The 22,942-nt window shown below is 37.2% G+C and overlaps 2 protein-coding genes across 3 annotated transcripts in view; one reads left to right on the top strand and one right to left on the bottom strand.

Moving 5' to 3' along the window:
• Nucleotides 1-22,942, bottom strand: part of LOC105234037 (homeotic protein ocelliless) — a 130,130-nt gene that overhangs the window by 34,048 nt on the left and 73,140 nt on the right. The window contains exons 7-8 of one of the 2 annotated variants that reach the window (XR_007422602.1): nucleotides 8,957-9,126; nucleotides 6,654-7,589 (exon numbers count right to left, since the gene is read on the bottom strand). Coding sequence is in view for 1 of the 2 variants with exons in the window: in XM_049455104.1 (XP_049311061.1) it covers nucleotides 6,769-7,589; nucleotides 8,957-9,126 (991 nt within the window). In the remaining variant the exon portion in view is untranslated. Of the gene's footprint in view, nucleotides 1-6,030; nucleotides 7,590-8,956; nucleotides 9,127-22,942 lie in introns of those variants that run through there. The other variant, XM_049455104.1, reaches the window with a different exon arrangement.
• Nucleotides 334-879, top strand: LOC105234033 (male accessory gland serine protease inhibitor). The gene is made up of 2 exons (XM_011216237.4): nucleotides 334-495; nucleotides 584-879. The coding sequence occupies exons 1-2, from the start codon at nucleotides 429-431 to the stop codon at nucleotides 763-765; spliced, it is 249 nt and encodes an 82-aa protein (XP_011214539.1). The 5' UTR covers nucleotides 334-428; the 3' UTR covers nucleotides 766-879.

Here is a 22,942-nt window from a genome sequence, read left to right as displayed (position 1 = left end):
ATCACCTATACATGTGTGTATGTATGTGTAGGCCGGTATGTACATGAAATCAGTTAATAAGTTTTGTCCATGCGAAAAAACAACAATAAAATCTTAATTGTATTTACATCGCTTATAAGTGAGTACTTTTATTAAACACGCTTAAATACACACACACACATACACATACGCATGTGCATATTGACTTAAAATTTCACATGAACACACCCAAAAACCTTAGTACAAGTATAAACAAATGTACATGCATATGTACAAACAACATTATAGAGAGCAGATAATGACAGAGCATACAATGTTAGTTTCGAGTACTTCAAGGGTCGCACATTAACGATATAAATTCAGTTCGAAGTGAAGCTTGAAGGCAACAAGTTTAAAGTTGGCGAATTAAATTGTGCTTAAGACATCTACAGACAAAGAAAAGAATCAAAATGAAATTCTTCGCAGTGATTTTGGCCGTTTTTGCAGTGATCGGCTGCGCGTTGGCGCTCAAGGATCGTAAGTGTACTCTACGTTAACCCTCAACTAGAGAGGGGGTCAGAGCGGTGTTAACCACTAAAATTTCATTTTCTTGACATTTCTGCAGCCATCTGTGGTCAGGAGCACTCGGCCGATGGCAATGGATTGATCAAGTGTGCCGCTTATGTGCCCTCGTGGACCTTCGATGCGGCCAACAACAACTGTTTGAGCTACATTTATGGCGGCTGCGGCGGCAATGACAATCGTTTCCCCACGCAGGAAGCTTGCGAGCAAAAATGCAAAGAATAAATGCGACAAGGAAATGAGTGTGTCCTATTTTGGGACACTATTATAGGGTCTGATTGTAATGTGATATAATTAAAATTTGGAAAATAAAAGTAACAAAAAATATTTCAAGAAAAATATGGAATTGATTTTTCAGAAATATAAAATACTTGATTGACGTTGATCTTTATATTCACGACCAGCGGATAATTAACGCGAGATTTTTGAGTATTAAGTGAAGTGAATAGAGAAAGAGGGATAGAACGTTTTGATGTTCTCACGACAACCGGTTTTGGAGCTTTCTCCAATATTTATATAATTATGGCTATAATTTCTGCCGTTACTACAACAAAAGTTTTAATACAACACTCTGTAGCAAATGTTTCTCTGACTCACTATTAACTTAGAGATGCTTTGAAGTGGAAAATATACAAAGGCAATTAGACTTAGAATACAAAAAAGAATATTTTAAAGGAAGTACCAATTTTAGTATTGCTTTAAGTAAGGAAGCGGGTTTTGGGGAAGATATAGATCGAAGCCGAAGTCATTAAAAGATCTGTTAGGTTGGAACTGGTGTAAGAATATGTGATGGAAATATTATGAGACATAAATTTCGATATCCATTTTGTGGATGTGGCAGTGATCTAATTTCCCCCGTATACAGGGTTTGACCGGAAAGTAAAGGTGCGCGCACCGACTGGATTCGGTAGAGGGCGTTCCTAGCTAACGAACGAACGGTCAGTTGTGTCCGAGAACCTAGAGAGTCAGGACGAACATTTTTGCGCGACGTGTTTCTGTGAGTGGTTCAAGCCGAAAATGCAGCAGTGTGAAACTCGGTATATCTGCGACAGAGACGTTTGATATGATATGACGCAGATGTTGCTTTAGCAAGAACTGTTGTGTTTCGGTGGCATCAATTCTTTTTGGAGGACCGGAAGAGGTCGCTGGTGAAGACTGGAAGAATGAGCAAATCCAAAGTGAGCCCGATGCTCATTGTTTTATTTGACATCAAAGGCATCGTCTGCCATGAATTTGTTCCTCCTGGACATCTACGCCAAGTTGTACCTGGAATTCCTCAATAGACTCAAACGAAGAGTCAATCGGGTCTGACAAAACATCGCAGCCGATTGAAGGTTGCAACACAACAACGCCCCGGCTCACCGCCTTTCTTGTGAACCAACGCCGACATTCCAACGCTTCCCCAGACAGATGTGCCCCCGGATTTTTTTTGTTTCCTTGTCTGAAAAGGCAAGAATTTTGAGACGACAGAGGAGATCAAAGCAGTATGCAGCTCGGCTCTCAAGGGTACTCCGGAGAATGCATTCCGTAACACCTGCAATGCTTGGAAATCGCGCTGACATCGACGTAGAAGGTGCCTGTTTTGAAACGTTAAATTGTAATTGGTTCAATATATTTTTTTTTTTTAATTGAGTCAGTTCGATTACTTCCGGACAAACCCTGTACAGTACCAACCTCGTCAAAGGATCTATAAACTTGCCACATATCTTAATATTTTTAAAATGTTATCGGTAGATTGAACAATCGGCAATTAAATGTGCTTGTCATTCTCAACACGAACGTCGGAGACCCTTTGGTTGGTTTTAAAGAGAGACACTAAGCGTCAGTTCGCAGACGGCCGCAATAGGCCAGTATTAGACCGAATGTGCTTCGGGGTTCTAATCAAATTAAACCTTATCCTAAAACTAAGTGGATTTGGTTTAAAAAAAAAAAACTGATTCTTTTCCACCCAGCTAGCTGTTCAATGTGTCTTAAGTTGGAACAAGGCTGGGCATTCGCATAGATAATGTGCCAGCGTTTCATCATCCTCCGTGCATCCTCTACATTTTACCGAATCCATTTTTCTTATTTTCCAAAGATGGTACTTTAATGGTAGGTGTTCTGTGATGACACCTACAAAACATGGAGACCCTTCAAAGTATGTTTCAGTGATCAGCGGTAGAAAATAAATCGATCTAGCAATGCCCGTCTGTCTGTCTGTCTCCACATGCGAGAACTAGCCACCCAGTTTTCCAAATATCGATCAGAAATCAGCGCACATTCTGTTTTTTGTGAGAATCCGTCTACCGATGTCGGACCGTAATACGAGTAGGATATAGGGTTGTACAAATTGATCTATCAAGACCTTGTATGGAAACCTTTTTAATTGACAAGATACGTATATATGTACATATGTATATTCAGAGCAATATAGGAAATATACAAGTCGTTTAATATGGGCTTGCAGGTTTCAAAAAAGTCAATTATTTTTATTTTCTTATTAAATTCTGTACCATTTCTAGAAAATTGTCCTAAATTTTCAAGTTGATCCGGGTAATAGTTTCGGATATACAGCCTTGAGAACTTGTGCATTTTAATAACTACTTGTTTTGATAAGACTATCTAACGATTTGTATTAAATTAATGTACTTCAACAACATATATTATTTGTGTTTAATAATTAAATAAAACGCCACTTTCACTATATTTCAACTTGTCATTAGAATTTATTTTGCCGTTTTCAATAATATTATAGTATATGTATATATGTATATGGACTTATGTACATAATATGCATGACACTTGTATACACAACTGCATATGAGACGCTTTCTTGTGTACTATGTGTTCCTGACATTCGGAAATACATACATACATACATATGTTCCTATGTCTATGCTATGCTGAATATATAGTTTGAAGGCTATATTTGCTTACGCTTTCAATATTTATTTACTTCATTCACTTATTTATTTATTGTTAAGCTTAAATATTCGTATATAACTATAATTGTATTTCACTTGTGTGTTTGCTTGCTTATTTACATATGTTTGTTATTGTTTTTCCGGTGTTATCGCGTTGTTTGAAGCGCTGATAAGCGCTTGAACTCGGCTGAACTACGCTTAGAATTATATTTTTGTTTGCTTTCAGTATTTTTTATTTTGTTTTTATTTTCTTCATATTTTTCGTATTATTGTTTATTATGCAATATTGCTTTTAATTGCCTAATTCGGTTATTAATATTCCGTGTTCATTATAACTTAATAATACAGTGTTATACTCCTCATTGTTGTCTAATATTTTATTGTTGTGAGTAAACACAACTCACTAGTGTTCCTGGAAATCATTAAATAATTTTATTTTTTTTACAACTTCATGTATTTTTATTTGCTACTGCTTAGACTTTTTTCTATTATTATTCAAGTATGCATTATGTATTACTCACTATTGTATATATATTTAATTATTATATAATATATTTAATTATGTAAGTGCAACGTTGCACTTTTCTAAACGCAAACTGTTTATACTAAAATTTTCTTTAAGTTTTTTTTTTTATTTTTTTTTTTTAATTTTGTATATTTTTCTCATTATTTCTTCGCTTTTTCTCCGCTTTACTAGAGTACAATGCTGTGTAATAATATTGCCATTCATTTGCATGCGCCTCATTGTTGGTGGGGTGAGAATCGTGTTCTGATTCTAAAGCAAGTGATTACTTTTCACTAAGTGATTGCTGTTTTCATATTGTGTTTTCTATTGACGCCACTTGTTAACACAAAAACAAAGTTAATAAAAGTAAAAGTATTGTTTTTTATAGTGCTGAGGTGTGGTGTTGTTTAATAGGCGAAATAAATTCCAATTAACGTAACAAAAAATAAAAATAATGAAACAAACGAAGAAAAATAAGGAAATTGAATTTGTAATGCTTATTACAGCTGCATTGTTTGCTAGTTTCACATAGAAATTCTAGAAAATGGGTCTTGGACAAGCACTTATATCATTGTCATAAAAAAATAATAAAAAGTGAAAGGAAAAGGATAGAATTAATCGCCATTTGAACTAAATTTTATTAAAAGTTTTATATAGCAATAGTGGTATATTTTTTTTAAAGCTTGGTAAAACCTCTTTTGAAGAAATTTTTAGTTTTTTCACCGCTGTTTGCTCGAGCCGCAAAAAGTTTATTTAATGCTTTTTGCTATGAAAGAGTTTTTGAAATTTTCTTGTGGAGCAAAAAAATCATCGAAATTTTTTAAATGTTGTCAATAGTACAGTAAATTTAATTAAAGAACACTGGTCTTAAAATCATGGGTAACTTGCCTACAAATCACCTCCGAACTTTGAAAATACAATATCGGGAAAAAACGCGTTTAAAGTTCAAAGTGAGTATGCAGCAGACCTCGAGTGCGCCCCTTTTCTAAGCTGTATCTCTAAAACTATTACTCTGAACAACTTCAAAGTTTGGAGATCTAGAGATGTCATCAAATTTAAAAAGACAATAAAAATAATCGGTGTTTTAAAGCCGTGAAACCCATGTAACCCTTTAAATAAGGTCAACATCGAAAACTGATCGAAATTATATAATAAATAAAAATTGTCCATTGAACATAAAAGGTTCTCAACAGCTCTTATGGATCGGCTCAACACATATAGGCAGATATTTTGATATCTAACTTATAACGATAAAAAATACATAAGTATCAAATAATAAAATATTTTTTGGAAGCACCAAAGTCATCACAAAGCAAGTGTTTTCAGGTGTTTAGCTTTTTCATCGCAAACTTTTTCGAATCTTATATGTATATGTGACTATGAGTGGATTGTAAATAGCATTTGATGGTGATATAATTTTTCTAAATACAATGTTGAACTTGATCTTCTTTTCTGATGCTTTTTATTGGAACCAGTATTTCCCAAAAAATAATAAACCTTTAATACAAAATTAATGGAAGTCTTTAATTAGAGAAATGTAAGAGTAGTAATACTAAAATTTGAAGAAAAGGAAGTCCGTTCCGACACTTCAGAGTTAATCTGATGGATTTTTATGAAATATTGTGCCTTTTAATATTTTAATCGAACACACGCACATAGAAATGAATGGTAGATTGGGGTAGGTTAGGTCGTAGGATTGATCCGCAATCGATCTCATTTGGACATATGTATATTCGTCTCATATGTTAGCCATAAACTTATAAAAAGTGGATAACCAGATTCTTATAAATCGACGAAATCAATCCCAGTTATTTGAGATATTTCAATCTCAGTCTGGCAAACACTGGGCAATAAATGAGGAAAGTACTGCCTACATTCTGGCGTGACGATGAAAAGCTAGGCTATTAGGAAAGAATAGAAGTATTATACCGAAAGTCGAAATTCTGCCTCTCATTCGCCAGGTACAGAGACTAACTCTGTAATCCCATTTACCGAACATTCCATTTGATCAATTCAATTTAAAGTTTTCTACCATTTCACAAAATCAGGTAAAAATATGACTAAAACAATGCTTCGAGACTAGAGAAAAGAGAAAAAAGAATCATTCGAGGCAAGTGCGTATTACATACACTTAGGAGCGAAAATATCAGATTATAGTTTTAAGTTATTTATCATATACGTATTAGCAGGTTGAAAAAGAAAATATAAGTATAAATAAAGTAAATATAAAAAATATTAAATTAAATAATTTAAGGAAATAAATGTTATTTGTGGCGTCACTGTTTCAACTTCGACTTTTTTTTACTTTCGAAATATGCGATTCGGTATAACTTCGAAATGGCTAAAGTTTTGCTTCAACAGTTGTAGCTTAGAAATGCTACTTATAATGATATTTGAGCACGCATTATAATATATTTTTAAGAAGAAGATAATGAATTATTTGGTACTATGTAAATAGCAGTGATCGGGAGAGAAAACAGTTTGAATTTCTGCTTAGAATTCGAAAATCGAAGAAGCACTAAAACTTTGTGCGGCAAGCTTATAACTGAACATATATTATGTATGTACTTAAATTTTAAATACGATTTTAAGACTACTTGTAAGTAATTAAGTAACACTAAACTACTTTCATTATGAACTACCACTAACTACCAGTGTTATTGTAATTAGATATATATGTATATATGTACATAAGTAAATCTAACCTTGCGCGGCAGCTTCCACCAATGTATTTCTATTGCTTTTACCATTTCACTTATTATAATATTAAAACTTCACTTATTTTCTGTTTTGAGTACATTTGGGAACTGCTGACTATAATTATTCACTTTTCGTTATGGCGACGCCACCGCCACCGGCGCCGTTAGTTGTGCACTTGGGCGGTGTGTCCTGGCGATGAAGTGTGGGCGTATGTGTCGGCGTAATCGGCGGCGACAGTTGTTGCTGCTGCTGTTGTTGTTGCAGATGCAGTGCCGCCGCCTGCGACAATTGCTGTTGTTGCTGCTGCTGCTGGTGATGATGATACGCTGCGTTCTGCGCATCGAGCAGCGTCAAACTGGCAATGCTGTGATGATTGTTGGCAGCCGCCGCCGCTGCTGCTGCTGCAGCCGATAGGCCATTCATGGTGCTCGCCGTCATATCCTGAGCCGACTCGCTTTTCAGCCGCACGCCATTATTATTGTTATTGTTATTATTGTGATTGTTGTTATTATTTGCGACAGCGGCGGCTGCGGCAGCGTGCGCGTTACTCAACGCAGCGGCGGAATGATGATGAAACGAGAGCGGTGGCAAATGTAGCCCCGGAAATGCCAGGCCAGCTGCGGCGGCGGCGTGTAGTGATTGCAGCAGCGCGGCAGAGTGTTCTTGCGCCTTGCGACGCAACTCCGCAACAGAGCTGGAACGTGCATCGTGATTGTTATGCGCCGAATGGCTAAGGACCGAGGTGACATGGGGCGGCGAGTCGGGTGAGCTGCTGGCGGAGGGCGCAGCAGAAGAAATGGGCACACCGGACGCGGAGCTGGAGGTGGCAGCAGCAGCTGCGGCGGCTGCAGCAGCGGCAGCAGCTACCGACGAGGCGCTAGGCGGTGGCGGCGGTGGTTTCAGCGAGCAGCACGAGCAGAGGCCCGGAAACGGGGAGACGCCTGAAAGAGTAAGGTACGAATTTGTTAAGTGTTGTTGGAGTAAAATTTTCAGGAGACATAATGTATAAATCAGATCTTTCACTTAAGTATTCAATAAAGCAGAGAGCAAGGCAATATACTTCAGTCTTTCTAACAAGCTTTTAATGAGATTTGTTAAATTCCAGGATGAGGTGTTGATCATGTGGCCCGCACTTATTGATGGCCATTATGACCGATCATGGGCTTTTAAAAGATCCATTCCCAGGGCAGTCGAATCTAAGTAACCGGAACGGATTCGGATTTTTATCCGGCCAATAACTGTCAATTCGGCACCATTCCTCGAAATTACTTTAGGAATATTTTTTGCCGTTACAACAACAATAAACTTTTATAAAGATAAGAGGAAACCCGAAGTCATATAAATACAGTCTGGCTACCCAGAGGTCAAAGAACATCCGTTTAAAGGCGAGCTAAAGAGAGAAGGCGAAACATTCCCTCCACAGGGTTGCCCAGCTAGTTGATGTCCTAGTTAGAGTGAAAGCTGACATCACCGCCGTCCAAGAAATGCAATGGACGGGACAAGAACTGAAGCGAGTAGGTCTACGCCTAAAAAGGTCTGTTAATGGTCTTTGAAGATGTTCTCTAACTTTAACAAAACATCCGTAGAAGCTCTCAATGACAGGATTATGTGTCTATGAAACGAAAAACCGGAACTTCTTAGAAAATATTCTGTTTATAGAAACTGGTTACCGACGTCCAAAGAACAAATATTAAAAATAGGAACTGAGTTGCAGTATTTATGGAACCTGTGTAATTTTTCTGCTCCAAGGGCAGAATTAACGTTACAGCTTTCTGGCATGAAGTAACAACTCAGAGCCAAATTGCTGATTTCCATCTAAAATTCAATTAAACTAATAGGCCACTCACTACTTTCCCGCTTAACAAATACTTAAGCCTTACTGATGGATTTTATGACGTGGCAGGCGACTGGTAGGGGAAAACGGTATCTCGGCATGTCATCGATTGCGGCAGAACTGATTGACAGCGAAACAGATTGAAATCCAGCAGCGCGACGCGAGGACTATGACGACGACATTGAGATGACGAGATACCACACTACCCATTATTATGTAATTATATTACATCAACAATCGATAAGTTCGATACCAAGAGGCTTTCAAGCAAAGCGCCAGCATGGTGCTATTACTTATTGACGAGCGTTTTTGATTTATAATACGCAAGCAGAGAATTTACTGAAGTTCACTACAGAGTGATGAAGTGTTTGGTGTTGTGTCTGAGTGATGAGTGGTGTGGTGGGTTAAGTAAATAAATATTTTATGCAACAATATTTTCCATTCATACACTGGCACAATATTAATCGCATTTACCTTTTAGTCCGGGAAAGAGTGGTTGATGTGTAAACTGTGAGCTCAGCGAAGCCAAATGCGGCGGCAGAAAGAGTGGTGGATGCGCCGTGGTGGTGCTGCGTTGTGCGCCAGCACCAGAAGCGACCACGCTGCCGGAGTTGTCATTGAGCACCGGACGAAAGCCGCAATTGCTGAAATGAAAAATATTGAAAAATAATGAAATTGGAAAGAGAGAAGACAAGATTAAAAAGTATGCTCTTACATACATAAAAATATTTATGATTGCATTGTAAAGGGGGGGATATGACATACTATATACTCGTATGTCAAATCAGAAGTGTTGAAAATGTAATTGCTATGAAGTGAGGAGTTGTTTAACAAATTAAAGACTTTAATTGATAGATGTTCAATTAAGTTAGGCAATTAAGTGTGGTTATGATTGATGAAATTTCAATAATAAAAAAAAAATAACTCCTTAACGTTCTCTTTGAATGAGAGAGTACTCAATTAAAAATGGGAAAAGAGTAAAATATTCAATTAGATAAATCAAGATATTCGTGGAAAGGACGCTAAATGTGTTTATCAGCTTTTGGAGAGACTTAAAAGGCCTAACCTTCGGTATTGTGACATTATCTAGGAAAACTTTGTATGGAGAGAAAAATTTAACTTTTCAACGCTTGATAAATATAATCCTCTGGAGAGCTGAATTTTTAGGTTTATTTATACTGAAAATAATCCTATCTAAGCTCTCCAAATTATTCACTGACTCTCCCACATTTGCGAGTTCAGTGCTGAAATTCATTGGATCTTACACCGTCAGCCATTCAAGTAAACTAGTGGGAATAGAAATAATATGCTTCAACAAATTGGTGATGGATTCAAAAACGTTTATCCTTACCTTTGACCTTGATATAAAAAAAAATTGTTCCCAAACTAATACTAAAATATCCTAGCCTATTCACTATAACTTTCACACTGCGACTGGTCATAATCTATACGAGTTTCTACAGTGACTCTGGAATTCTTTGCGCTATATTCACAATATTAACGTCATCAGAATCTGGAAATAACAGGGTAAAATCGCTCAGAAACAGAGTTTTCCGGAATGACTGATGCACCCCTTTTTACAAAGACATTATCAGGAGACAAGAAAGTACAAAATTCCTCAATGGAGGTTTTCTTCGATAAATGGGACACAACTTCTCTTTTAAAACTTCTGTGGAAGCAGAATATGGAAGAAAGAGTGAGGAAAGCTAGCAATGCTTTATATGCGTGTAGGCAGATGCTCAGCACAGTCAGGAGCTCTCTCCCTGTCTCATACAATATTGCTCTACGGTGCAATAGCATTGTGGTCAGACGTACGGAAATTTCCCTACCGGGAGCCAATGGAAAGGGTTCAGAGGCTCGTTGCGTTGTGCAGAACAGGTGTTTTAAGATCAAGGGAGTTTATTTTGAGCTTTAAAATATCTTGAGCAGTAAAAGTGACTGGGACGACGCCTATCTCGACTAGACCTTAAGAAGAAGCACCCATCAATGATATACAGACGGTTCAAATGGCTCGAATTGATAGATGAAATTAGTGTTGGTATATTTGTAACACGAAACTAACTAACTTTGTGCATGGGATAGATGGGTGAAGCTGAGGCTACGAAAATACTATCGCCTAAAACAAATTATCATGTTTAGTGATAGAAAGGCAACATTCTAAGATTGCCTTAACACACTATGTGTACTAAAGTACATTACAAAGAGTTGTAATCGTCGACTAGTGAAGGCACGAATTTTTTAAGGTCTTCTGAAGGAAATCCTTTTCTGCTATGGCTTTATTCATTGATACTAGAAGAAGAAGAAAGTACGATATTGTTCTTGTTTAGGGTTCACTGAATTTTAAATATATCGATGACTAATGACAGCGCTGCAGAAATCTAATTATTTAAAGAACCCACGAACTACTTCGATAACCACGAGAGCCCACGACAATAATTCAAAATTTCTCTTTCACAATTTTAGGAGATGGTGATCTAGATTAGGCCGTCTTTGTATGACAATATGACTTTGTAACCCCCTACATAATTCCATTTCTTCAAATTTCCAATAAAATCCTATTCTCATTGACTCGAAGCTAACACTCGATACGCGATTAAATCGTGATTCATCAATTTCTTTGCGTGCGTTCACTTAATTAACACAATTTGGTTTAAGTTGAAGAAGAAAGTTGCATTTACATACTTAACTACTTGTAGATATGTAAGCGTGTATTTATCGTAGAATTAAAAGATATGCAAATGAGCGCCTCAACAGCGCCAGCAGCTAATAAAAAAGTCAATTAAACACCAGGAACTGTGAATATTTTGACTTTTTCGGGAGAAGGGTGCAATTTCGTTATCATTAATTCATATTTCTGCGCCTTCATTGCTAGATACTGACGACTATCAATTGTCTGTGGAATGTTATACACTATTCAATTAAATTTAAATTACATTAACAATAATAAATACAAAGTGTATCGCCTGTTATTGCGCGACGCTCGCCGTTCATAAGCCAATTCTTTGAATAGAAAGCGAGCGCAAGGCACAGAGCAGAGCAAAGCAGAGCAGAAGAAAAGTGAATAGTAAAAGTTCAGATGACAAGTGAATGAATTGGAGGCTGAATCGTCGATATCCATGTCATTTAATTAAACGTTTAAGCCTATTAGACGCACACAAACACAAACAAACATACAGCATACTAGTTGACAAAGCCTAGATTCTGTTGGCAGCAACATGATGTCATGGACAATGCGCAGCGGCCGAGAATCCATCAGTCTCTAGCTGTATTTGAATTAATTCATATTTTGTAACTACATAGCACACACATGCACACATACGCATCTATATGCGCTTAATAAATGGGTGGTTTGTGTGGCACAACTCTAGCTCGGGTGTCGCACGCTCGTCCACTCAACCCGTTTTCACTTATCTTGTTTTCGAATTTGTTTTCGCTTTTTTTCCCTACAGTTTGTGTGTGTGTATTGTATAATATTCATAAGCATATAAATTGGAGTAGTAACAGTAATAATAATGCAATTATACAAAAAAATTGTTTTAATTGATTTCAATTAAGCGTTAATTGAAAGCGTCAGCCAAATGAATTGAACCCTCAGCATAAAAGCATACAAAATAGCTGAGTTTTCAAACTACATACTTATGTATATACATATGTATGTATATGTATGTATAGAAATAAATATGTAAATACCATATCATGGTAGTTTGTATGAATAATAAAGCGCTTTTAACAATATAAAATATATGTATGTATATTCATTGAATTGAGAGTAATATACATATGTAATATGTTTCAAGGTATATATACATATATTATATAATCTTAAAAATGTTCATTCATAAACATACATAACAATAAAAAATCGCAAGCTAAATACCAAATCAAAAAACGAAGCATAATTTTTAGGTACCACCGGTTTCCGATAATAGCTGTAATACTACCAGATCAAATATGAAATTTAACACAAAAGGCAGTGAGCTACCTAGGCGTAGGCGTTGGACCTCAATTACCCTTCTGGGTACTAATCCAGCACGCCGTAGGAAAGGCAGTGAAAATCACCTCCCAACTTAGCAGACTAATGGCCAACATAGGGGTCCCCAGCCAAGGAAAAGAAAGCTCCTAATGTCGAGGACAAACAGCGTCCTTTTATATGGAGCTGAGATCTGGGCATATGAGCTAAAAAAGAAAAACCGGCGTTAGGTATTGGCTAGTGTGCGCCGCACTGCTGCCCTCAGAGTTACATTAGCATACCGAACAGTCTCAGGCGATGTAATATCAGTTATAAGCTGTAATGCCTCAATTGACTTTCTGGTATACGAAAGGATAAAGTTGTGCAAGGTAAAGAAAACATCCGAAATAAACAATAACGCAATTGACAGAATAAAGAAAGACACGATGCTTGCATGGCAACGACGATAGGAGAATGAGTCGCGGCAGATGGACGGTCAGACTAAAAAAAGACCTAAACTTATGGATGCCGTCAATTCGGAGAAGCCGACTTAATCACAACACAATCCGGTTACGGATACTTCAAAAAGTTCCTCCACATAATGGAAAAAGTCGAAGAGCCGTCATGCCTACACATTTACACGACAGAAGACGAAGCTGAAAACACTTTCTTTGAATGGGTGCGATGGCAACGAGAACGCAACGCCGTAGAACCTGGTTGACCCAATAAACGCGGACAATTTAATCAGCGTCATGCTGGAGAGTGAAGCAAACTTGGGATGATCCAGAAATTCGCAGCATTTTGATACGCAGCAAAAAGTGGGACCTAAACGCAGGTGCGCGGATGTAAATCCCTCAATGAGAAACATGGAACGCCACCCTGAAGTAATGCAAATGTGGACCCAGGGTGAAAAACGGTGCTTTAGAGGGGGTTTTTAGAGAAGTGCAAACACATACCGTTGGTATGACGACAGCACTAATGACGCGGAAGGCATTTTCAACCTTAACTCGCAAAAAGAACCAAAAAAATGTGAAAGTCAAAGCTTTCAGCCGTTCACAATGTAACTATTGAATTTCAAGACTGTGAAAGGTAATGAAGTAAAGACTGAGAGCATACAATCTACCAGAGAAGTTCAGATATGTCGAACGAAGGAGAAAAGACGGATGAAGTTTACTCTAAACTAACCAGAAATAAAAAATCTTAGAAATTTTATAAAAAAACTTGTAATTTTTATTGTTCGGTATTCTCAGTCGAGGGTCCTTAGTCGACGGTCATTAACAAGGTATTTATAACTTTTAATTATTTTTGGTTCTGAATGGAATTTACGATCCCTCGAGTAGTGATGCCGCTTTATTTCGGACACTTTAAGGATGTAACTATAAAACGAAGTCTATATATTTTTTTAGAATTAATATCCACCTTGTGCATAGGGTAATGTTTGGAAGTATACAACTACTCGGAAACAGCTTGGTATATAACGAACTTTGGAAATTCCAACCATGTTCCGTGATTTGGCTCAATCAATTGTCAAATAATATTCTGTCAAGCTGCATTTTTAATACGAACTTGAAAAAGATCCGGATTTTCATCGAGATATCATCTCCACTGATGATGGCTCATTTCTGGCTGAATAGCTTCGTCAATAAGTAAAATATGTGTTATTGGTCAGACAGAAATCCACACGTACTATATGAATCACCATTACATTACGAAAAAATTTCGATTTGCTGTGGTTTATGCGTAGGCGGTGTCATTGGGCCGTACTTCTTCCGTGATCTTCAAGAACGACACATTACTGTGAATGGGAATCGCTACTGCTCAATGATAACCGAATATTTTTGGCCAAATTAGATGATATGGACTTGGACAATATGTGGTTCCAACAGGACGGCGCCAAAAGGCACAGCGAATGTTAAAATCGATTTATTGAAAATACAGCTGGAGAACTTGTTGTCTAACTAAATGGTTCAGTTAAATGGTCGTGCGATTTGACGCTCTCAAGTTAAGTCAAATCTATGGTCTATGCCGACAAGCCAACGACGATTGATGAACTTCGCACGAATAGCGAACGTAAACTTGCAGCAGTATTGGCCGATTTATGCTTGAAAACCGTCGAAAATTGGGTTCATGGACTGCACTTCTGCAAGCGCCCATGTTGATCATGCAAAAGAAATCGAGTCCCATACAGGAATAAAGAAATATGATATATTTGTTACATCATTCTTCACTTATCTAAGGTATTCATAAATTTTTTTATTATTTTTTTTCAAATCGAACAATTCACTATGGCACAATGGCAATGGCCATATTTGTTTATGTATTCAAGCCGTAATTACAGGAACAATTAATTAGCATATGCAAAATCAAAATTTAATAGTTCATATATAAAATTTGAATATGTGCAGCACAGTTATGTTATACTTTGGTAAGTGTTTAGACACATTGATCTCATCAAAAATTCCGAAGCGAAGTCTTTAATGTATTAATACCCTCTAATGTCTTATGAGCATGAAGTTCTCTCGAATTTCGCGTGAAAATTACTATAAACAGACAGACATATGTATGTACTGCTGCATATCAATATTTATGTTAAAATAAGCACATACACCTAAACACTACGAATATTTGAAATACCGCCACAAACAGCTTTGAATAATTATCTGCCACATAATATGTGGAGACTATAAGAATAAAATGGTTGGGGGTACACAGCAACAGCTTCAACGCCTGTAAATATGCTTGTATGTGCTAAGTAAATGTGTATATAATTTACGTTAAGCCAAAGAAGTAACTGCCACGCCACTCTACTCAACTTCACTCAACTCAATTTGGCAATTCACAACTTAAGCTCATAAATAATGCCACACTTGCGCACTTCAATAATGAATTAGGCAAATGCTTTAATATTCATCATGCAATTAAAATAAGCCTCTACGACGCTGCTGCTGTTGCCGTGTACGCATTGCCGCTTGTGCTTTGCCCTTTGCTCTCGGCAGACTCTAACAGTGCTCGTGTGTTCTTCGTGCTGATGGCGTAAAGTCGCCATATTTGGCATGGCGAAAAGGCGAAAAGGGAATTCACTTAAATTCGCAGGTGCTTTGTTTTGCTTTTGTTGTACATGATTGTTGGTATGCGAGCAGACTTGTACGAGATTCTCGCTTTGTTTTAGCCCAAGCACTGGCAGGGGTGTGCAATATGAAACAGCAAATGGCGACTTAACGGCATATTTTGTACGTTATGTATGGTAATATCTAATGCGACAGTTAAGGGGCTTATGACATCAATGTAACCGTGTTATTCAATTAGTGATGAAGCAGGCAATGCTTTAGTAAAGACTATTGGAAAGAGTGAGCGCAAGAAGAATTCAAAAAAGTATGAAAAGAAATTATTCAAGCCAAACTACTTAAGCAAGCTTATGCCCAAATTCACTCACTGCGAGTAAATATCACCTTTGCAAATTAAAATTGCTTTACTTTTTTTTACGAAATTTGCGTAACTGCAATTTATATACCGCAATTGTGTTGCCAACTGCGAAAAGTTTGACGGCGTCAGCAGCAAAAGTTTGCACCTTACTCATGCCTTCATGCCTCACCTGATGCAAGTGCTTGCACCGCATGCAAACAAAGTGTTGATCATGTGATTTTAATTTGCCGAAATTTGCGGAAAGTATTAAATTTGTGTCGCGCTTGAGTTCACACTTAATGAAGGGAAACTTATGTGGGTACATACATATATGTATATACGAGTATGTCATGAATATGCTACAGAAGTGCCTACCCTGCAGTAAAATGTAATATTTAGAGGCCTACATATGGTTACATCATTTTGAAGCGGCGCCAGATTATTATTTAACGAATTATTTGAGTAGTAAAACGATCGATATGAAAAATATAGTTTATGAACTCAAAGTGAATCATCCAAAACTCTGATTGTGGGAAATATTATGTCAAACAACTCTTCCAGCCTTCATACATATAATCTTAGAAAGCTTTTAGTTGAACTTGATTTATGCAAGAGCTTTGAGGAGCTTTTTGAAATGTTCAAAATTCTAAATTTTTAACCGACAACACTTTCCGAATTTGTCTGGAAAATCCCGATGTTTCGGTCTTGACACTGTCCACCTTTCTGGACTGAGGTTAGACACATTACATTGGGATAAAAAAGCACCTGGAAATTTAAATTAAATTCTCCTGATAGATAATATTTCAAAAAAATGCAGTTTTTACAATGGATAGAATATCAAACAAATATATTTTTCTCAAATTTTATATTTCTAAACAAATCTCGTGTGCGAAATCATTGCCAATATTGGAAGGTGATTCAGTTTTATCAAAAACACAAGTCTAGGACTGATACAAAGCATTCAAACACGGTCTAGAGATCGTTGAAGACATGCCTCGTTCTCGACGACATTCGATCTATTCAACTTCACTTCAAGAAAATATTGAAAAAGTCAAGGATAAGGTGCTTGAAAATAGTCAGGCAAATGTTACGGAGATGGCATGATAGCCCGACATCGCTCGGAGTCAGCCGAATGATTTTGATGATTGCTTTTCAAAAGAACCACTATTTTTTCCGAATTTAAAGCCAAAAACGACCCATATGATTTTTTTGTTCCCCAAACTAAAATTGCCGCTCCGTGGAACTCATTTTCAGTCGATCGAAGAGATAAAACAAAATTTGCTGAATATTGCATAAATATTGATGAATGAGTATTATTTTGTATGTCAAACCTCGGTGTACCGAATTTCCAGCGAATATGTATAAAAAGGTCCTTGTCGATACATGAGGGTCTGTTATATTGCTACTTTTAAAGTGGGATGATCACCAACACGGAGATAAACTCCGAAATTTTACCTTAATTAACTTAAGCCATTCGAAAACTTCGTATCACGAAAGAAGACAATTCTGTTCTTCACCAACAGCTTTCATTAAAATGTAAGCAAGGATTACCGAGGTTAGGTAGCAGCTCTAAAGAAGTATTTCAGCCTTTAATTTGAATTCCGGAAGTATGATTAGAAATAATTAAAGTCTGAAATGTTGAAGGAACCGGTTGAAGGTTTATAGAAATATAAGCGAAGCCCAAGGAAATAGGCGCGTCATTAGAGAAGATGTGAAGAAGTATAACAATATTTTACTGAAATGAAATATGTTCACGCAGGGGATTTACAATTAATATTCAAATTACCAGAAAAATTAAAAAATATATATATTAAAAGCAGCCTGTTAAAAGAGCACAAGCCCGATCAATAAAAAATCACACAAAGCGACACTTTGTTATTGTTTTATAAGAGAAACTATTGCTTATAAAATATAAACCTGAAATTACTTCAAACTAAGTGTATAAATATTAGTTAATTATAACAAAAATGTAGTATTTTTGAAAAAAAATTACTTTAAAGTTTAGTTTCTTGAACAAGTAGTCCATACTCAAACCATTTTGGACCAGTTTGGGTATGTATTTCAAATACTTTTATCTGCTCAGTTAATAAACAAGCTTACATGTGAATGAAAAAGTATAAAAACTAATTAAAATTTTGTTGGGTAAAAAGTTTTGCAAGAAACAAAAAGACGAAATAAAGGAGTAACACAGGGCGTATGAGTGATGAAAATTGCATTAACACATTTTTCAACGCGAGATTATGTAGAATTGTTTATTTTGTCGTGCTATTATTGAAGCGAGACTTTTTGAGGGATTTATTATACATATATTTATTATATATTTCACTTGAAGAGAGCTGCAATTAGGCAATAAGATAGATTGGAGGGTGCAAGAGAAACTATGTAAAATTTCACGCTTTTGGTGTCAACTCGGAGCACGAAAAATTTTTAGAACAGAAATTTAACTTTCTTTTGGTTTAGAGGAAATCTTGAAACTTAGTGCCACTACGAAAAGTTTTTACAAGTTTATGAAAAAAATTTTGAAACTTCAATCTCAAAAAAAGTTTTTAGTAAAACTTTTCTTTATTTATTTTTAATTGCGATAAATGATTTTATACCGACAAAAACTTAAATTGCCGCCATTTTCTACACACATATATATACAAGATATCTATCAAAACTTAAAAATAAATTCATATATCTGCCTCAATATGCACACCTTAATAATTTATTCTAATTCGAAGACTTAACCAGCAGAAGCTTTTACAACAACTATTCGCTCACTGAAGACACAAGCAGACAAGCATACACGCAGCTAGCATACATACACATACATATGTACAAAACATAAATATTCAATGCAACAGCTTTGATGTTCCCATACGGCAACTCAGACCTCCCCCTGCCTCCCGCTCTAATAACGACGTTCGGCGAATGCAAACGAAGCATAACTTAATTTAATATGCAAAAAATGATTAAATTTCTTCAAATTTTCAAACCCACCAAAAGCATGGGCGGGAGTAAAGAGAAAGCAAGTACAACAACAACAGCAACGACAAAAAAGAAAGTAAAAATGCACTAGTGGACAGTAAAGCGAAATTGGATTTTCATAAAAGTGCCGCATGAGAGAAGATGTGAGCCACTGAGGGGTGAGCAGCAAGCGGTTGGCAGGCAAATTTGCTTCATTTTGGAGTTAGCATACTTTTTTCAGTTTCACTTTTACTTTTTTCATTTCTGCTGCCAATTGAAACCGCGAATGGAAAAATGTAAATTTAATAATTCTCATTTTTTCGTTTTTTTTTTGTATTTTCTGGCGACATGATGCGACCACGCCAATCTCTGTAAATCTGGAAACTGCTTGTAAATCTCTGTTTGATGTGTGTGTAAGTGAGTGTGTTTGTGTATGTGTGGATAATGGTTGCCTGGCATCGGATTTTTTATGTGAATATGAATATGGATGCGCGAACGTTTGGCGGTGACGCTTAGTGGTCGCCACGCGATTTGCTGTTGGTGACTGGCTTTTGGCCAAAAGCTTTTGGTTGACAGCAAATTTTACCTTAATGCGGTTAGCTGGTGTGCGGCGCATTTTAAGCGCGATTTTTGGAGTTTTATATTTTATTTTATTTTTTTGGGTGGTTGGGTGCTTTGCGGCAATGAAATTCAGCGACTGCGGCTTAAGCGGGGTTGATGGTGTGTGCTTAATGGTTTGCAGTGATTTTTAAACTCCCCACCGATAAGTGACATGTGCGTTGCACATATGTACTTAAAGCTTGAATGTACTTTTAAATCAATATGCAATAATTGTTATACTCTTGCAACTTCTTGCACACTTCACCTAACGGTTGTATGTATCACATAAAACTAAGAAAGATAGATATATGGTTATATATATATATATATATATATATGGTATAAAGGATCAGGATGACGAGAAAAATAGAAATCCGGTTGACTATCTGCCTGTCCGTCCAACCGTGACAGCTGTAACTCTAATAAAAAGTAAAATATATTGATCAAACTTGGTACACGTGTTACCTGGCGAAAAAGTAAGGCGAAGTTAGTAGATAGGCGAAGGAAAAACATGCTACGCTATTATCATTCGAAAATAAAATTCGTTGGCATATATAATTTGAAGATTATCTCTTTGAAATGGTGGCGGCGGCTACGTCTCAGCTGTCCAATTTTCGATGACTCGTTCAAGCATTTCGTCTGGTAACTGGCGAATGACATGGGTGATGTTTTGCCCCAAGGCCTGGTCAAGCGGAAAGTGAAAAAAAGCGAGATTGTCCAAAAAGATTTTATACTTTACATAGCCCCACAAAAATAAATCTATCGGTTTGATGCCACACGATCTTGGTAGCCAATCAACCGGCCCAAAAACTGAAATTATCTGCTCACCGAAGCCTTGTCCAATCCATTGATTGATGCGATGTGTGGGAAATGGCGCCGTCTTGTTGAAACCAAATGTCGCCGAAATTACGAGCTTTAACCTCAGGGATCAAATAGTCAGTTATTATGGCGCGATAAAGGTTGTTATTGACGGTTACGTTCTCACAGGTGTCATTTTTGAAGACATAAAGACCGATGACTCCACCGACCCACAAACCATTGTATTTTACATGCCCATTGTGCCAGAAATGGCCCTCATCGCTGAACAAAATTTGGTACGAAAACGTCGGATCCTCTTGGAACTTTTCAAGAGCTCATAAAGTGAAGCGATGTCGCCTGAGAAGATCGAACGGCTTCAGTTCTTGCACATCTGTATTTTGTACGCTTCCCACTTAAGATCTCGACGTAAAATGCGTCAAGCCGTTCCATACGTCAGTCCGAGTTGCTGCAAACGGTGCTCCACCGTCTTCGTGTACACTTTCAGCAACATCTGCTTTATTTTCTTCCCTGCGTGCTGGGCGTTGCCTATTCAGACGAATATTATTCAATAATGAGAGCTGGGTCTCAAGATGGGTGATGGTGTTGCAAATAGTTCGCTCAGTAGGCCGATTATGTTGACCATAGATCGAATCAAAAGCGCGAAAACAGGATTTACAGAACGTGAATTTTTGTTATGAAGTTTATCTGTCGAAAAAGGCTATTGAAAAAAGTACCTCCTCTTGGATCACCCGTTATACATCTTAAAATTTCGTTACGAATCTAGTTTCGATTTGCTTCCAAATTCCAATGCGCTTATAACTGGTATAACAAATAATTTAATAGTATATAACTTTTCTATTTATTTGATGAAATTTATTCATATAATGTCTATATATGCCACCTCCTCTTTTCAGCACGCAAACACAGCACTCATACCCACACATACACATAGAATTCCACCTTAATATAAACATTTTATTATTTGCACATATATGTATACATAGGTATGTATGAACATACATAAATATATATTTCTGTAATCTCATATTCTCACAAGTCCTCATCTTCCTTTGCTTTGCACTTGTCTACGTATGTACCAGGGGCTTGTGAAGAACTTAAATGTTTACGTATAATTAAGCACTCATCCTTTTGTCGTAATTAAATTTTGCATGCGCACATTCCTATTTTGCACCGACAAAATTTTAGCCTCGAGGCTCGTCGGCCATCACGGTCGTGCCAACATGGCAGCTTTAACAGCAGCGCAAGCGAACGACTTTGACTGTGATGAAGTGCTGTGACGCGACGAGTCCTCTTAGCCTTTCCTGCTCGCTTTCTCTGACTGCCTTCGAACAAATGAGTTCTACATGGCAGTGTTTTGAAGATATGCAGTAATACATATATTTATTTTTCATGTAGGAATACACTCTGAGTCCACGCTTTAAAAACAAAAAGGTGATGTTGGGCTTGAAGTATATAAATCACACATATGCAAACATATTTACATGCATCAAGGAGTACATAATATATATTTTTACACAAAAGTTGGCCTGATCTACTAACACACCGAGTTCTGATTCTTTCTTTAATGACAACAACAATTGCCAGACCAATTTGAGAGTAGTTCTGCATCAAAATGCTTAGTCTGACATCATTACCAAAGAACTGGTTGCAAAACTAGACTTTGAGGCACTAATTTGGAGTACAGCATTGCATTTACCACGTGGTTAAGTCTGTCAGACACGTAGTGGATAGTAATTGGGCCGCTGCGAGGCAACTCTTCAACATCATTTTTGTCTTAATTAAGACATTCGCAGGTTGAAGTGCTTATGTACATAGTTTCTCTTCTAGCATCTGTCTTTTGTGCGAGTAAAATTGAAGTGTACATGCTTTAGTCAAATGTTAAACGAGTTTCGCCGAGAAAAGGACTTTTTATAATTTCATATGCTACATATATGAGTATGCTACAAAAAGCCGAATATTGAAGACTGATCCTACTTAAAAAAGAACTATACCAACTGACCGTAGAGAATAGCGAAAGTAATCTTCATCTCCGAGGTAGGAAGGAATGACTACTCGCTAGCCTAGTCATTCAGACTAATTAGTCTTACATCCTTCATGCTAAAAAGGATGGAAAAGATTGTGGGCAATCATATAAAATCGAAGGCGCTGAAAATCTCACCTCTACACGCCAGTCAGTACGCGTACACAGCGCGGGCGGATCCACTAACACCGCTTTGTACCAAGTTGGTACTACTAACGCACGGCTGAACTTTAGAATTCGCTGGGGCTCCCTGAGTTGCTCACTAACAATGGGATTCGGTGTTAGGATACGCCGTCTAGTAAAGGAATGGTCCAATACGGTAGGATTAAATATCAACCCATCAAAAATATTTTCCCTTTTGCAAAGCGAAGATCTCTTAGGTCCCTAACGCTCAGTGGCAGGGAATTTGAAGTGTCTAAAGAGGTCAAATTCCAAGGCCTCCAATTAGATTTAACCTTACGATGGTGTAGGTTCGTGGATTTAACACTGTCTAAAGCCACCAAAACACTCATGATATGCAGACACCTAGCCTGCAGATCCTGGGGCTGTAAGCCAGGTATCATAAGCTGACTGCATACCATGATAGGATGCTTGGCCATCTAAGGCAACGCAGTCTTCGGTAGCCCTTCAACTATTGAAGCTGCAAAAACTTGCTGTGTCTCCGTTTCAGGGACAATGCGCACTTGCCCAACCGCAGCACTTGAAATCATGCTGGAGCTCA

The sequence above is a fragment of the Bactrocera dorsalis genome, chromosome 1 (genome assembly GCF_023373825.1).
Source record: "Bactrocera dorsalis isolate Fly_Bdor chromosome 1, ASM2337382v1, whole genome shotgun sequence".
Taxonomy (NCBI): domain Eukaryota; kingdom Metazoa; phylum Arthropoda; class Insecta; order Diptera; family Tephritidae; genus Bactrocera; species Bactrocera dorsalis.
Note: the sequence above shows the minus strand (reverse complement) of the source record. Positions and strands in the feature narration are given on the sequence as shown.

Coding starts and splice junctions, on each gene's coding strand:
- LOC105234033 (XM_011216237.4), top strand. CDS start 429: ATGAAATTCTTCGCAGTGATTTTGGCCGTTTTTGCAGTGATCGGCTGC. Junction 496..583: donor CGCGTTGGCGCTCAAGGATC/GTAAGTGTACTC, acceptor ACATTTCTGCAG/CCATCTGTGGTCAGGAGCAC.